Source organism: Urocitellus parryii, chromosome 3 (assembly GCF_045843805.1).
Source record: "Urocitellus parryii isolate mUroPar1 chromosome 3, mUroPar1.hap1, whole genome shotgun sequence".
Classification (NCBI taxonomy): domain Eukaryota; kingdom Metazoa; phylum Chordata; class Mammalia; order Rodentia; family Sciuridae; genus Urocitellus; species Urocitellus parryii.
The window spans coordinates 120,956,018-120,971,168 of NC_135533.1; the positions used below are offsets into that span (position 1 = coordinate 120,956,018).

General features: G+C 42.9%; 1 protein-coding gene across 1 annotated transcript in view; it reads left to right on the forward strand.

The window, feature by feature from the left end:
* LOC113197387 (uncharacterized) overlaps window positions 1-15,151 on the forward strand; it is a 519,021-nt gene that overhangs the window by 10,781 nt on the left and 493,089 nt on the right. The window contains exon 6 of the mRNA XM_077796452.1: window positions 4,685-4,974. Within this exon, the coding sequence (XP_077652578.1) occupies window positions 4,685-4,974 (290 nt within the window). The remainder of the gene's footprint in view (window positions 1-4,684; window positions 4,975-15,151) is intronic.

Genomic DNA, 15,151 nt, shown 5'->3' on the forward strand with positions numbered 1-15,151 from the left:
CACACCAAAAAAAATGCAGAAAAAACACATCTCTGACTTAACAAGTAAAACAGAGATCAATTGGAATGAATTTTCAGACAATTATGGAATTCAACATGAAACCACATGACTATTTTTTGGATATGGATCCCTTATTTTCATGCCCCCCTTTTTCTCACTCATCATCCACAGATACCCCACATTGACAATGTCATTAATAGTGTTCATCTCTGAATTTTAGTTCAGAGAGGTATCCAGATGTTCAAATGTTTATATTGCAATCACACAATTTGCTTCACATGAAAACAGCTATGCATCTCATATTATCTTACTTTAAGAGGAAAGATTCTCCCTGCTGTCATTGAGAAGCAAGTAAGAATTGCATCCTTTATCTGGGTGTGGTGGTACACACCTGGAATTCAGTGGCTCAGAAGCCTGAGGCAAGAGGATCAGAAGCTCAAAGCCAGCCTCAGCAACTTAGTGAAACCCTAAGTTACTTAGTGAGCCCCTGCTTCCAAATGAAATACAGAAAGGACTGGAGATGTTATTCAGTGGTAAGCACCTTGGATTTCATTGAAAAATGAAAAAAAAATGATTTCTTCCTTTTAGACATGTTATATAGTCAGGCCTGGTGATATGCACCTACAGTCCCAATTCCTGGTAGAATGAATCCAGAGGATTGCTTGAGCCCATGAGTTCAAGGTCAGCCTGGGAAACAGCAAGAACTCCATGTCAAATACACACACACCCACACAGACACACATACATGTGCACATAAACAAAGTATGCCTCCCAGCCTACAGCCTAAGTGTTAGCTAAATAAACTCAAGAAGAAAGAAGACCTGTTTTAATTCTGTATACTTTGGAACCTCTGGTCAAGTCATCATTTGTTGATTCTATCCAACATATTATCAATAAAATGGAGGAAGCACTAAACATATAGTTACAGAGATGTTGCACAACTTCACATGTAACTGGTTGAATTTGTTTGGGGATACCAACTCAAAAGTAGGCGTGGTTCAAGAACAATCCAACCATAGTATAAGAGAACTGGGCTAAAGGTGCCATGAGATTGAAGAAAGATACAGTTATAGATCTTCACAAAGTATAATTTATTGGGAACTTACTGAGAGAAGTGTGGTTCTAGGCAGGAGCAAGACCCAAGTGGATCTCTTCTGGCTATCCATCAATGCACGTGATCATACCTGGAAAATATGTATGAGGAAATATGTATGAGGAAACATGCCTGTATCCACCTTTCACCACAACATCTGGGACACACCTGATCACACCACAGCCCTTATGGTTGCAATATGACCACAATACCTGAGTTGGGATACATTTCCAGTGCCATCTTCATTCGAAGCACCTTGACTCACTTCTTCATCACAAAGGATGCATATTCTCCATTCCCATAGTTGGAGGACTATTTACTCCCCCTTGCCATCAACATACCGTGGCTTCTGATCTCCTCCCTGAGTCATCTAGGGATTGTCACTCCCTTTTTCAGTCTCATTTCTTTTCTTTCCTATGATGTACACTCCCCATATTCTGTACTACCAGGGTCAGGGAATCTTGTCAAGGAAAACATTGCTGTCACTCACCAGACACTAGAAGACACTCAACATCTGTCTCAGGACAGGAGGCACAGACTCTAACCTAAGTTCCTACCTGGCTACATGGAGGGCACAGGGTAGAGGAGAGTAACCAGCAACCAGCCTCTGGGTATATTGAGTTCCAGGTAAGCAGGGCTGTGACTGGGGAACCCACTGTGTCTCATCTCTCCCTGTAGTTGAGGCTCCTAATGTGCTGCAAAGATGCCATTGAACCAAGTTTATTACCTGGAAATTTCCCCTTCAACAGCTATGACTGTGCATTTGTCGTACCATCAAACCTCCTTAGGAGAAAATATTGTGTTAGACTAAACAGGTTACAGTCCTGGTCCCCTCACATTGCCACTTTCTTCTCCCATCATCACACACCAAGACTCTTCTCCCACTTCATGGATTCTGCAGTCCCCACACATGTGCTGTGATTTCTCACCAGTCCTGAGGGCAGCTTCAGTGACACATCTGCAGGGGAGTTCCAGCCTCAGGTTATATCTCAGCCTGCCTGTCACTCTCTCTAATCACTGTATTAATTTTCTGCTTATCATTACCCCTGCATGTTTCTTTCCCTAACATTGTTTTAGTTAATTGATTTATTTATGCTAATTATTTCCCTAGTGGGTCATGGAATGTTTTTTTAAATGCAAAGTCAAATGCACAAAAACAGACTCATGAGCACATGGAGGCTATTTTTTTCTCATCCAAAACACAAGTCTGAGGCATAATGTTTGTTGATTTCAATTACTCACCAATTTAAATTGGGACCTGGTGTGATTTTCAGCTTCTGTTCCACCATTCTTACCATCTTATTCTTACATTTTTTTCTTGTTGACTTAAGAACTCAGGATGGTTCTTGCATCTCTAGTCATCACTTTCATACTTACAAGACAAAATGATGCAAAAGCCAACATATTTCTCTCCCTCACAAGTGCAGACTTGCACTGACAAGGAACTCCAGTCAACTGAGTGTTCCATTCCATGTTCATGCAATGTACTATATGGTCAATCCTAGCTTCTTGAGACTTGGAAAAACATATGGACTTTCAAGAAACAGAGGAAACAAAGCACAGGCTCTGGTGGGTAGGAGATTCTGCTTAGCTGGCAAACTGTGTCCAAAGCACAGAGCCAGACAGAAGATGGAAGCTCTTAGAGCAAAGGATTCATTATGTTCCAGAATTTTCAGCATGTAACCTTGTAGAGATCACAATGGGTCTGAATAACCATTGGTGGTGAATGGAATCCTGCCTGGGTCTGTGGTTCTGGAGCCACCACTCACCCACGTTGACTCTGCACCTGCAGCTGACCCTAGGAAGAGCCAGTTCCTGAATCTGGTGTCACCCAGCACCAGGCCCTGGAATCATTTCCATGACCACTCACCACCCTAGAGAAATATGCTGAGATAATTCAGGTGGGCTCTGATCCTCCTCTTTCAAATGCACCTGTTCATATTTTCCTGTGTGATATAAGCCTGCTCCTTTCTGGTTCTGAGACTGGTTACAACCATAGGAAGAAGATGAAATCCCTTCCCTGGTCAAAGATCAAGAAATCCTGGGTCTGAGAGGCAGATTCTGAATCTGCACTTGGACCAAGGAAGCCCTGACATGTAGCAGCCAGTGTGGAGTGGCCACCATGTGGCAGTGGAGAACCACCTGACAAAGCCTCGTTGGCATGGGGCTGGGCCAGGAGGGTTAGTAAGCATAGCCTGAAATCTAGAAAAAAAGGCATCATTTTGCTACAACATCATCTTTGAAACAAGTAAAAAGTTGTGGTCTCCATTTTTCTCATATCTAGCTGTTCTAGAATTTTCCTATTTGTTAGGTATTTACACAGGAAATTTTTTGCTTCTCCTGACACCTCCTTCCCACACCCAGCTCGTCTAAATTCTGGCTCTACCACACATGTCCCAAACACCAGATCTCATCCTACAAGGGATATTTTACAAGTGGGAGGGTTAGTGACCTTGACATGAGACCTGAAGAATATGCTGGATTTTTCTCCAGTATTGTTTTCAAAATGGATGCACTATTTTTTGAGGTCTGTGTCTTTCTGATCTGACCTTTGTAGAATGTCTAGTATTTCCCAGTCCACATTGAAGCTTTATAATTGTCAGTAAATATTACAACATAGGTGTTGAATCTGCCTAGAGCCTGCTGTTGATATGAGGCAGAACACCCAAGATCTGCGTGAGGCATTCATACCAGGGACAGAGAGTTATAGCACCACATTGAATATTTAAGATACCATGTACACTTTCAGAAGAACTTGATTGACTCAGAGCCTAGGATCTGTACCTGGGACAGGATCCCAAAGCTGATAAAGCCTCTTACTGTCAACTGTACTGTTGGTTCAGATAACAAAAACACTCATCTCTATATAACCAGGCCATCCTAGTATTAATGCCAGAAGACTACCTAGGGTGGAGATATGGCCCAGAAATTAGGATCATCAAAAAAAAGGAGTCTTCTGTGAGCTGAGGGTAGATTTTCAGAGCTGCCCCTCCCCTTTATCTGTCCCTGGGGATGAGCCCTGCTCCAGACACCACACAGCTTCCTATAGTAGCAGCCCTAACCTGGGATGATTTGCATAATGGGCAGCTCTCCTCAACAAGGGAATAAGAGAAGCCTGGTTTAAGAAAGCCCATGTGGGACTCAAGAAGCAGCCACAGGGACACCATGACCTGTATGGCCCTTCTCCTCAGCCTCCTGGCTCATTGCACAGGTGCTGTTCCAAGGCCCCAACCAATACCCCCAGCCCAAACCTCCTCTAACCAACCTGGCCCTAATTCTGAGCTCAGCAGGGCTTTATCTGTGGTGGGAAGGATGCTTAGGAACCTGCTGCAGGATGAGAATTTGGGCTGAAATTCCCACACTGTGCTCTCTGACTTGTGTAACCTCAGGAGGTAAGGGGTTAGGTTTGCTCATGGGTTCAAACCTCCATCTTCCAGTCAGGCTCATGGGCCCCTATGGCTGGTTTCGATGCCAGGGCAAGCCCTTGGGCATACAGTATTCCTGAAGCTCCTCCAGACCACATAGAAAACAGGCATCTCATTGGAAGTTTCCTTCACCATTAATTCCCCCTCTCCTTTTATTTTCTTATAGGAACTGAAGCCTCTTATGTGCTGACCCAGCCATCCTCAGTATCTGTGACCCCAGGACAGATGGCCAGAATCACCTGTGAAGGCAACAGCATTGGCAGCTATAGCGTGCACTGGTATCAGCAGAAGCCAGCACAGGCCCCAGTACTGGTCATCTATAGTGATAGCAACAGGCCCTCAGGGATTTCTGATCGATTCTCTGGCTCCAATTCTGGGAACACAGCCACCCTGACCATCAGCGGGGCCCAGGCTGGAGACGAGGCTGACTATTACTTTCAGGTGTGGGATTACCCTGTTGCTCACAGTGACACAGGCAGACAGGGAAGTGAGACAAAAACCTGCTACCAGCATGGCACCCATGGCCCCTTCCTGCCCTGGCCACCCTGATAACAGAGACTATAACACATTGAGTGGAGATTTCTGCTCCCTCCTATGCCCCCATGTTTCTGAGAGATAGGGGGCAGGTTCCTGCACCTCTCCATGATCAGTTGATTCCAATGGAACCTGAACTGCCAACTCCCAAAGGCCACAGAAAGTCTTCTGTCATACAAAACTGAGTCTTAGTATTAAAGAGAATTCCACTGTGGCAGGGTCTTAGTTATGGTGTGAAGGGGAAGAACAAGGAATGGTTCAAGTGTTAAAGGATGTGCCCTAGGAAGGTTTAAGACAGGTCTGTCAAGGTTTGACTAGTATTCAGGTAACCAGAATCATACTGCATGGAGTTGGGGCACACTAGGGATGGGAGGCTTTGCTGTGGGTGTTGAATAGTAAACTTCTATTTGATAAGCTAGCTGTTTGCCCACATTCGGAAATTTCATGAAGTAGGCAACATGGAAGGATGAAAGGTTCAACAGATTTATTTACATTTCTGTAAACACCAGTGAAAGTAAAGGAGCGATAACAATGCAGATCTGATATCTGTGAACAAAGAAGAGGAAGAAAAGGAAGAAAGATTGTATATAAAGAGTTTCAGGCTCTGAGTTTGAGCCTCAGAATCTGGCTGGCATCCCTAGAACTAAGATTTCCCAATCCATTAGAGGCATTATACCTGGATCAGACATAGCCGACTCTGTAGATTTCTTGCTGTGTTGACACAAAGGCCAGGGGCAAGCTAAAGGTGTATAGTTCTAGTGGGAACATGGATTTATTAAGCTTTTTTATTTTTGTGACCAAAATATCTGACAAGAACTACATAGAGGAGGAAAGATTTATTTGGGACTCACAATTTCAGAGTCTAAGTCTACAGATGATCAACACCATTACTCTAGGGATGAGGGAAGGCAGAATATCATGGTGGAAGTGTGTGAAGGAGGAAAGAAGCTCAGGACATGACTATTATGAAGCTTAGAGTGACCTCACTCACCAAAGGCATGCCCCCAATCACTCACCTCCTCCGGCCACACCCTACCTACCTATAGTTACAGCCTAGCTAGTAGAGATTAATATACTGATTAAGTTAAAACTCTTATAGCTCAATTGTTTCACAATAAACTTTCTTGCATTATCTCCCACATGAGCTTTGGGGGCACACCTCATATCTAAACCATAAAATTCTGTTCTTGTCCCCAAAAGCTCACACCCATCTCACTATGAATAATACATTTAGTTCATTTTCAAGAGTCCCCAGAGTCTTAACATTTTTATTTTTGAATTGTCTAAAAATCTAAGTTCAAAGTGTCTTCTGAGACTCAAGCAAATTCTCCACCCAAGCCCTAATAAAAATCAAAAGCAAGTTCCAGCTAGGTATAGCACTGCATGCCTCTAATCCCAGCAACTCTGGAGGCTAAAGCAGAAGGATGGCAAGTTTGAGGCTATCAGCAATTTAGTGAGGCCCTCAGGAACTTAGAAGACACTAAGCAATTTAGTGAGACTCTGTCTTAAATATTTTAAAAGGGCTAGGGATGTATCTCAGTGGTAAGTAAAATGCCTCTGGGTTCAAAGTCTCAGTGCAAAAAAAGAGTCTGTTATATATATCCAAAATCTGAAGGCACAGGCACAAAGTAACATTTCCATTCCCAAGGGAGAAACAGGAACACAGGGGCATAAGAAAGAAGAAATAAAAGCAAAATAAAACCAAAATCCACAACCAGGCAAACAAATCCTGTAGCCCCATATCCATCATCTGGGGCACACAGCAGCATGATGTTCTCTCCAAAGGGCTTATGTAGCTACACTCCTATGGCTTTGCTGGGTGCAGTCCCCATGGCCTCTCTCTTGGCTTCTTTCTGCTCATCCTTGCAGCTTTCCTCAGCAAACATATCATGGTACTGTCATCTCTTAATGTAGGAGGTCTCAATGCAATTTAGCTCCAATATCTCCATGCATCACCCTCTCAGGCAGCCCACAGGCATGCAGACCCTGCTACATGTATTATGGCCTTCCAGACCTTCCATTGATATCATGGTGGAAGCCTTCATAACTCCTTAAGTCCAATTTCCTGTAATCCTGCTGAATCAGCACTATGCTGTTGACACCAAGGTCTGCCACGATCTCAAACAGTAGCCAAATCTCTTGGGACCCTGGATGGAGCAGTCTCTGAGTGCCTAGGCAACTAAGCATGGTGAAGCTACATCCTGGGCCATACCATGCAAGTATGGTGGACGACAGGTCTCTTCTCAAAGGTATTTTTAGCTTTACACCTTTGAGCCTGAGATAGGAGTGGTCCTGGCAATTCCTGAGTTGACCTCAAGCCATCTTTTATTTTTTTAATTGACTTTATTTTTTAAACACATGACAGCAGAATGCATTATAATTCTTATTACATATATAGACCACATTTTTTTACATCTCTGTTTGTATATAAAGTATTTTACACCAATTCATGTCTTTATACATGTACTTTGGATAATGATGTCCATCACATTCCATATCATTGCTAAACCCCTGTACCCTCCTTTCCCCTCCCACCCCTCTGCCCTATCTAGAGTTCATCTATTCCTTCCATGCTCCCCCTCCCTACCCAACTATGAGTCAGTCATCTTATATCAGAGAAAGCATTTGGCATTTTTTTTGAGATTGGCTAAATTTAATTAGCATTAACTTCTCCAACTCCAACTCCATCTATTTACCTGCAAATGCCATGATTTTATTCTCTTTTATTGCTGAGTAATATTCCATTGTGTATATATGCCACATTTTTTAAAATTTCATTTATGTACTGAAGGGCATCTTGGTTAGCTCCACAGTTAGCTACTATGAATTGTGCTGCTATAAACACTGATGTGTTGTGTCCCTATAGTATGCTGTTTTTAGGTCCTTTGGGTATAGTCCCAGGAGAGGGATATCTGGGTCAAATGGTGGTTCCATTCTCAGATTTCTAAGGAATCTCCATAATGCTTTCCATATTGGCTGTACCAATTTGCAGTCCCACCAGCAGTGTGTGCCTTTTTTTCCCTATATCCTCACCAACACTCATTGTTGTTTGTCTTCATAATAGCTGTCATTATGACAAATTAAAATTAGTTTTAATTTGCATTTCTCTAATTCTAGAGATGATGAACAATTTTTCATATTTTGTTGATTGATTGTATATCCTCTTCTGAGAAGTGTCTATTCATGTCCTTGGCCCATTTATTGATTGGTTATTCATTTTGTTTGTTTGTTTGTTTGTTTGTTTTGGTGCTTATCTTTTTGAGTTCTTCATATACCATAGAGATTGTGCTCTATCTGATGTGGGGGCCAGAGGACAGAGGGATAGAAGAAAAAAAGAAAAAAAATACTCAAAGGAAGAAACCAGAGTTTTTGCTAGTTTTAGAGATCTGTTTCTTTCCTGCTTCTCTTCTCATCCAATAGTTGGGGTGTCAGTTGTAAGCTGGTGTCTCTGCCATCAGGATGGTGGAGGTGGCCAGGGTAGGAAGACTGGTCCTAGTGCAGGGTGCCTGGAAGCAAGAGTGCCACTTGCCAGTCCCTGCAGGGAGACTGCACCTCACAAGGCTTTTTTAAAAAATATTTTTTGTTTTCATTAGACCTTTTATTTTTGTTTATTTATATGCGGTGCTGAGAATCGAATCCAGTGCTTCACACATGACAGGCAAGCTTTCTACCACTGAGCCACAGCTCCAGCCCCTCACAAGGCTCTTTTTTGGGACCACACATATGACTTGAACGCCCAGTACTATCTCCCTATCTTGCCTGGAAATTTCCCAATTCCTGGTCTCTCTGTTAGGCTTCGCTGAACTTTAGCCTTGTCTCCCTCTCCCTTAGCAGTTTCCAACTGCGGGACCTCTCATACCAAGGAGGGTGGTGCCCTGTTTGCACTGCACACCTGTCCAACTGAGAGCTGTTTTGTGTTGGGTAGTTACTCTGTTGAGTTATCACCACTAGGGAGAGGGAGGTGGAGTTGGAAACTTGGTACCTGGCCAGGTGGAGATCCATTCTGGGAGCTACCCCCATCAAATATGGTGAGAAAGGCCATCCAAGATGGAGGCAGCCTGCTTCCAACGCTGGGGTGTCTGGTGAGGCAGGGGAGCTGGGCAATGGTGTTGTGGGGGGTAAGTAGCAGCTGAGTGACTTGCGTGGAAGCTGAGCACAGTCTGGAATTCTGCAGAGGTGCTGATCCATGATTCTGCTAAGGTACTCCCGAGCCCTGCATGGGTTAGAACTTTGGGCTTTGGGTTTTCTGGAGTCCTACTCTAATGCTGACACTTGGAGCCCTGAACGGGGGTCACAGCACTGGTAATTTCTGCAGAAATCATCTGTATAGGGGTCCTCTAATACTCTCAGAGAGGCAGTATTTCAACAAGGTGAAATCTGTATCATGGAGTGATATAGAATGCTGCCTCCCTCTGGCCCACCATCTTCTCCTCCCTTCTCTTCATTTTTAAAAAACAGAGCAGCCAACTGTTTGCGTTTAATTGCTTTTCAGGAATGTCCTGAAGCAGATAGTTATTGTTTGCTTCCTCATCTTCCTGGGCACAAGAGCCATGGGTCCAATATTTAAGATGATAAAAGTGGTTCATAGCCCCAACACAGATTCACTGTAGAATGACAGTGAACAAAACAATGGAGGAAAATGTGAGGATTCCAGAGGGAAACACACACACACACACACACACACACACACACACACACACACACACACCTCTAGCTCTAGGATCAGCAAGCCCAACCTTCAGTCTTATACTCCCTAAGATTCAAATGACTTTGCAAAAGTCATCCAAAGTGGATGCTAGGGTGGGACCAGGATTGACTGAATGGGGCTCACAGATTTTGGTCTGAGTTATAGCAAAACACAGGAGGATTGGAGCCTGGTCATCACTGCTTCTCTGGCCTGTGCTCTCTGGGAACCATCTAATATACCAGGACCTCCTAGCAGGACCCCCCTAGCAAGTCCCTGACCAAGTGAGCCTCAGTTGAGAATCTGAAGTCATCTTGGATGCCTCCTGCTTCCATGCCTCACTTCACCTACCCCAATCTCCTATGTGGATAAAGGTTCTTTGTAACCAAATCGGTATCCCTAGCATCCATCCTTATTATTCATGGTAACTCAACAATTTACTGCAAAATAAAAATTAAGACAATGAATTAACAAGGAGAAATTACTAATATTCATCTTTTCATTCATTTTTTTCAGTGTAATGCTTGTAAAGAATCTAAATTTCACCAGAACTGAACCCCAAAGTGAAAATGTGGCAATATTTGAAGAGAAAAATCTAAAAGTTCTACATAATTTTCTCATTATACTTCATGCAATAAATGGTTCCTCCCACTATTGCCATTGCGACAATGTGGCTATGCCCTCTGTGGTGTGAGTGTGGGCCAACAGTAGGTACTCAATGGCTACCTTAGAACCATGTACAGCAGACCTACCTCAATACAGGCCACTGACTCCAGAGCCTCATCTTTCCTAGGTGGATGACAGAAGACAAGGAGCCTGTCCAATTGTGCACTCAAGATACAATGCTCTGGGGTATCTCCCCAATGACCTGAATGGCTGGCTCTCCTGCTCCTTTGTGCACAGTTGATCACCAAGTTACTGCACGTGGGATTAGCCCCACCCACCAAACCCAGAGCCTGACCCAGACCCTGAGCTCAGCCCTGCACATGCTGAACAGGGCAAAACCCTAAGAATGAGCCCTACAGTCTCCTCAACCTTCAGCCCCAGGTATCTCCTAAGTCTCAGTCACCCCAGATAGAAGTGTCCATGAGACAATTGTCACTCATCTGCTCAGGAAAGGGGATCAGGCAACAATGAAGCAAGAACAAGAAAAAGCCAGGCCAGTGCTAAAGAGCATGGCAGAATCCCCACTGGTGACTTTTGGAAACTTGTTTTTCAGACATAAAGCAATGACTGAGTCTTACTAATTAAAGATGGATTTAGTGGGATCTCAGGAAGGAGTGCTAGGTCCTGTGATCTCTCCATTTGAATCCAAGGGAAAGAGCTCTGTCAGGAGTATGTTTTCTCCATGGGGGGAACAGGCATTCTTGGGTCTGAAGAAGGCCAGAGTCTAGGTTTATGAAAAAGGCAACTGAGACTAATGTAGAAATGTGTGATCATGAACTGAGGTGTAGAATAAAATAATAATATTAATTATATAGATGATAATAATTATGATGATAACCATGTTTTAAGGGTCAAACAGAGCTTTAGTGGAAAAACATTCTGTGCTCCCCCAATCCTACAAATGTTCTTATATTCAAGGAGTACCTGGCAAGAAATATTCAGGAGTCTGGCTCCACAGAGGACCATTCATGTTTCTCTGCTCTTTTTGTTTTTGCAGAAAAGTTGTAGACAGATCTTTCTTGTTTTTCCCTAAAGAAATCAAAGCACCATGGTGGAAATATTACCCTGGACTGAGTGACAGGATCTCTACCTGCCTCAACTCCATGTGCACTACAGATACTACCTTCCTCTGTTGTTCTGGTCAGGGACGGGTAGGGGCAGCTGTTCTAGAGTGAGGGTGGACTCCTTATCCACAGCATCACAGGTGATAGAAGCTTTGGGATAACTGTGGGAGATATGCTCAATCTCTTTCAGCAGAAGGAGGTGGCAAAATTTCAGCAAGGTGTAGCCAGTAGTGAGGTTGGGTTTGCCCCCAGGGGATTCCTATAGGGAGGACAGCCCAGGGGTCAACACGTGTCCATGGAACCATTTTTGGAATGTAAGTCAGGACCATCCATTCTATGCATGGATGGCAGTGAACAAGTTCTGAGGGTCAGACTCAAATAGTATCAGTGTCACAGTGCTGAGGGCATGGGTAGGAGTTGGGATTCATGAGGAAATAACCTGGGAAATGAGTTGGAGGGATCATACCACAATCAGAACAACTGGGACAATAATCACAGGTTAATTCCTGAAAGGTAACTGAGATCGGGGTCTTGGAGACTAATCTGTATCTTCTGACCAGAGAAGCAGCTAGAGGAAGTTGCAACTCCATTTCTTCTTCTCAAACTCTTCAGAGCTGGTAAGAAAGTTCTCCAGAACCCCCCAATGAAGAGCTCCAGGAAAGGAGTAAATATTCATAATCTCCAAACACTCGCACAATCAAAAGGTCTGAGAAGCTGGTGGGAGCCCAGTTGTGCTTTGGACATAGAACTCTGAGGAATCTCCATCTTGACTACAACAACCACATGCTCTGAAGATGACCTTGTCACAAATATGCTGTGTGATGTATCAGAAGAAGGCCGATCATTCCCCTGTGCTGGCCTTCTCTGATTATGACTCTAGGCCTCAATTTTTCCTAAATAAGTCTCTGGTTCCAATTCAGGGAACATGGTCATCTCACCTTCAATCTAGCCAGGCTTCACAGAGGGTAGACCAGAGTAGATTTGGCACTAGCAGAACCAGGCTCTCCTGGTGATTTGGGGGCCAGAGTTAAGAACTGAAAGAGGACCTAAAGGAAAGGAAAGATAGATAGATTCATCTTTCTGTTCTCATAATAGCTATATAATCTGTCATATGGTGGTGAGTTAATTACCAAAGAGCAAACTATAATGAATACCCTGGGATATGCATAGATCCCCTCCTTAAGGTTGACCTTCCATTCACAGCAGCTGTCAACCAAACAGGTAGGAGAGATTCATTCTCCAGAATAGATGTGATAAGTACATCCTACAGGAAAGGTCATGCCTTTGGGCATGTAGGGGTTCTCTGTCCTCTTGCTTATTGATTCTATTGACTAACCACTGTTTTTCAACATGTTTGAAAATGTCAACAAGAGAACAAGACCTGTCCAAACAGGGCATAACTATTATCTAATCCTCATAGTGTTCCTCTATCTTTAATTGCATGTGCCCTCAAGAGTAAGAAAACAGCATGCATGTTCCGGATCAGTTACCTGCTGAGGACAATCTAATTATGATGATAAAGATGTATTTTGGCACACGTGATTATGTTCCACTATGAGTGTGTTTCTTCTAGATTCATATTTTCCTTACTCTAAAAAATTGCAAGAGTCAGACTTCTCTGTAAAAAATACCATACATGGTTTACTGGGCATGTGGGTATGACAACTGAATGGGCCAAAATACAATGCTCACTCTCACTCCAAGTGGTAGCCTTAGATCCCACAATGGTAGGACAAAATCTTCCTTCCATATGGCTGCCATTATCTTCATACACCATCCACATATTGGGGGTTCATGGTTCACCTGAACTACTGACAGACTTACAGAAAATTTGAGATTATTCCTCACATTCAATAATTTACAAGAAATCACCCAGAGTGCTCAGGAATCACCATGCTTCCAAAGATGATTGTAAAGGATACACATGGGGTGAGGTCTGGAATGGAAAATGGAGGTCTCAAGACAGAACTCTCATGCCTCTCCCTGTGAGCTTATAGGATACAACCTCCCAGCATACTAGAGAGTTCACCAACACTCAAGGTGTTCCAAAGTGAGTTCTAGGGTCAAAGAATCATCTGCTGATGAATACCTGAATTTTGTCATTCCCTTTCAGTATCTTCATGTACAAACTATTTCCATTTTGCTGTGCAACTCTTCTGGTACGTAATTTCCTATTAGAATGTTTCTCTGTTATCCTTTAAGATGTTATGGGTGTTTCAGGATTCATGATGATTAATACAAACTTCAGATTTAAGTCAGCTTTAATTAATTACCACTAAAAATTTAATAATTTTATCAGGTGGAAATTCTCTAACATAATCCCATAGCTTTATTGGGAGAACTGACTCAACAGAAGCCAAAGAGAGTTTGAGACCTCAGAGGAAAGAGCAGGATGATCTTGTATAATCTACTAGAGTACTCTTTTTCTTACTGCTATAACAAAACACCTGAGGTTAGGTACTTTATAGAGAATTCTGAAAATTCAAGACATGGCAATCATATCTGCTTTGCTGTGATGGAGTCCCTCCTGGCTACAGAACAACATGCTGAGTGACATCAATAGGGGTGCCCATGCAAGAAGGAGAGATCACATGGTGAGAGTAAGCCAGAAGGACTCAGAGGACTGGTTTGCTATTTTTAAAACACAATACTGTGTCGGAAAAAACTAACCAAGTAATGAGTAAACTACATTAGTCTTTCAAGGTGTTGCCCCCAGTGGCCTAATCATATTCCATTAGATCCAAATCTTAGATTTCACCACCTCTCTACATTGCCACACATATTCTAAAATAAGCTATCAGGTTATCAGGTGATTCAACTAATTGCAATTTAGAAGTTTAAATCAGGTGATTTAACTGATTGCAATTTAAGAGTTTAAATTAGAGGAATCTATACTGACAAGGAAAAAAGAAGAGAGTTTTGAAGATGGACAAGACAAGTTAATCTGTGCTCCACACTCCATGCAGAAGTCAGAAGTCTTCTACTCTCATGCTGGATGAGAAGTAATACTGTATGCCAGGAAACATGTCATAAAGAAGCCAAGAGTATTGAGGTAATCATGGGAATTAACCGCCATTGGACATGTGCAATTTGTTGCCCAGATGTGTCATGATTTCTTTATTCATTTGTAACTTCCCTTCAGAGTTTTGGGGTTTGAGAGCATTTTATGTAGTCAAAGTTATCTTTGTACCCAGACAAGGAGACCAGAGTATGAAACTCAGCTAACACCCAAAAGAATAACCCCATTGATCTTCATGTCAAACTCTCCAACCTGGGACAAGGTCATGCAGTGAAGTGAGTGACAAGATAAACTGCACATTGGAATTAGCTGGGGCATTTAACATAAACTTCTGAGAATTTCAGAGTGAAGTTCAGATTCAGTGGCTATAAGATTTATTAGTCTACATGAGGTCCCCAAGGCAGAAGCAACAGCAATTCTGAAACCTCCCAACTCACATTCTGCATTCTAACAAAGATTCTCAGATACTACCCATTCATTGTGTTTTAGGAATCCCCTATGGCAGATGTGATATAATCATTCATATTTTTTTGTGAAAGATTACCAGAAGGCCCTGCTTGTTTTCAGGGCTGAGAGCTGTTGATGCCAGAGGAGCACCACAATATTAGATGCATATAGAGAGTGAATTTCCCCAGTGATCTTCTTCTGGTTCCCCAGTGGAAAGAA